The sequence below is a fragment of the Desmodus rotundus genome, chromosome 3 (assembly GCF_022682495.2).
Source record: "Desmodus rotundus isolate HL8 chromosome 3, HLdesRot8A.1, whole genome shotgun sequence".
Classification (NCBI taxonomy): domain Eukaryota; kingdom Metazoa; phylum Chordata; class Mammalia; order Chiroptera; family Phyllostomidae; genus Desmodus; species Desmodus rotundus.
This window is the reverse complement of record NC_071389.1, coordinates 28,237,718-28,239,742: the sequence shown is the minus strand read 5'-3', so window position 1 is coordinate 28,239,742 and position 2,025 is coordinate 28,237,718. Positions and strand designations below refer to the sequence as shown.

Here is a 2,025-nt window from a genome sequence, read left to right as displayed (position 1 = left end):
TGAGGGTAAAAGTAGAGTGGAAACAGAAATCGATATCTTCAACAGGAAGGAAGAGGTTCTCTCATTAAAATTGCCCAATTTCATGGAGTATGTACACCCATATTTATCTGTAAACAGTTGGTAGTCTAACTCAGGAGAAGAGGATGCTAAGGGAAAGTACAGACCTGCTAGTCCAATGCTTTCATGTCACAGCTGAGGAAACTGAGGCTGAGATGGGTAATTACTGGTGGGTCAGAGACAGAGCCTGGACCACGTGGGAAAGCCCCTTCCTCCTCATAAGATTCCTGGGAGTGGTGACAGTGCACAAGAGCAGGTGAAATGGGCTGTCATGTTGAGGGGCAGATGGTGTTTCATCATAACTGGACACTGACCACCACCACAACCCCATCAGTAGCCCTCACTCTGTGGCATAGTTTAGCTAGTCCTCTGTCAGAATTGGTCTTTCTTTTTCATTTGAAGCAGAACACAATGCAAGAGCCCAACCAGTCCTGCGTGACTGAGTTCATCCTTCTGGGCTTCTCCTTCAGTCCCAGGACCATGCCACTGCTCTTCTCAGCCTTCCTGATGACCTACCTGCTGAGTATTCTGGGCAACAGCATGATCAGTATCCTCATCTGCCTGGATTCGCGCCTCCACACGCCCATGTACTTCTTTATTGGCATCCTTTCCCTGCTGGATCTGGGCTACACCACCACAACTGTGCCCCAGATGTTGGCACATATGGCCAGCCAGAGGAAGACCATCTCTTTTGCCAGCTGTGTGGCCCAAATGTACATTTTCTTGGTGCTAGGCATCACTGAGTCCTGGCTGTTTGCCATCGTGTCTATAGACAGGTACGTGGCCATTTGCCACCCACTGAGGTACAAGGTCATCATGAGCCCACTGTTGTGTGGGGCGATGGTCATTTTCTGTGGACTCTGGGGTGTCACCTCTGCTCTTGTCTACACTGTGTTTGCCATGCGTCTGCCCTACTGTGGCCCCAACCAGATCAACCACTTCTTCTGTGAAGTCCCAGCACTCTTAAAACTGGCTTGTGCAGACACCTCAGTCAATGACCGAGTAGACTTCATTCTCGGCTTTAGTTCCACCCTGGTTCCATTTTTCCTTATCCTTGTCGTTTATGTCAACATCTTCATTGCCATCTTGAGGATCCGTTCAGCCCAGGGGCGGCTGAAGGCCTTCTCTACCTGTGCCTCCCATATCACTGTGGTCACCATCTTCTGCGTGCCAGTCTTGGTCATGTACATGAGGCCTGGCTCTGAGGCCTCCCCAGAGGAAGACAAAAAGTTGGCCCTGTTCTACAACATCATCTCTGCTTTCCTCAACCCCATCATCTATAGCCTCCGCAATAAAGATGTCAAGGGGGCGTTCCTCAAGGTGACAGGCTGGGGCAGAGCCCCAGAATGAGGCCCTGGGAGGCTAGCTGGGGGACAGAGAAACAAGACTCATGATGTACAGTCAATGCACCAACACTCATTAACATAACTCAGGAGCACCAGAGCACACGCCCCCTCAGCCCCACTCTCAACACTACACTGGTCCTGGGGGACAGCCCATGGTTTGGCTGACAGGTGAATACCATGAAATGTCTCCTAGGCACATCAGTCTTGCAGTTCCCTTTTATTCCAGAATCTTTGTAGTTAACAAAAGAAGGGACACTTCTGTCAACTTAGTAGTTAACAAAAGCGGAGCCTTTAAAATCATTTATTGAGACTGAGGGAATGTGTTTTGTGGTATGCTCTGTGTCTGAATCTTGAGAAAGGCTAATTACCATCTTGTAATGGCATACATGGTATTAGCAATTACCAATGGCAAATGTTCATTGATGCTACTGTATGGCAGGCCTAAGGCTAGGTCCTGTGGATGCAGGCATGGATAACTCAAGTCCCAGTGTAGTGTGTGAGAGATGAGTACTAAGACAAGGATGCCTAAGATACTAAGCATGCAGCTGGTAGCACCCTGGAGAAGTGACAAGGTGGTGGGCATGGCTTCACAGATGAGTCCATGTTTCTCTAGGTATTGGAA

At 49.0% G+C, this 2,025-nt stretch overlaps 1 protein-coding gene across 1 annotated transcript; it reads left to right on the top strand.

The window, feature by feature from the left end:
* Positions 1 to 468: 468 nt before the first annotated feature.
* Positions 469 to 1,437, top strand: LOC128780528 (olfactory receptor 6N1-like). Its single transcript, XM_053920964.1, has one exon. The coding sequence runs from the start codon at positions 469 to 471 to the stop codon at positions 1,405 to 1,407; it is 939 nt and encodes a 312-aa protein (XP_053776939.1). The 3' UTR covers positions 1,408 to 1,437.
* The last annotated feature ends 588 nt before the right edge of the window (positions 1,438 to 2,025 follow it).

Coding starts and splice junctions, on each gene's coding strand:
- LOC128780528 (XM_053920964.1), top strand. CDS start 469: ATGCAAGAGCCCAACCAGTCCTGCGTGACTGAGTTCATCCTTCTGGGC.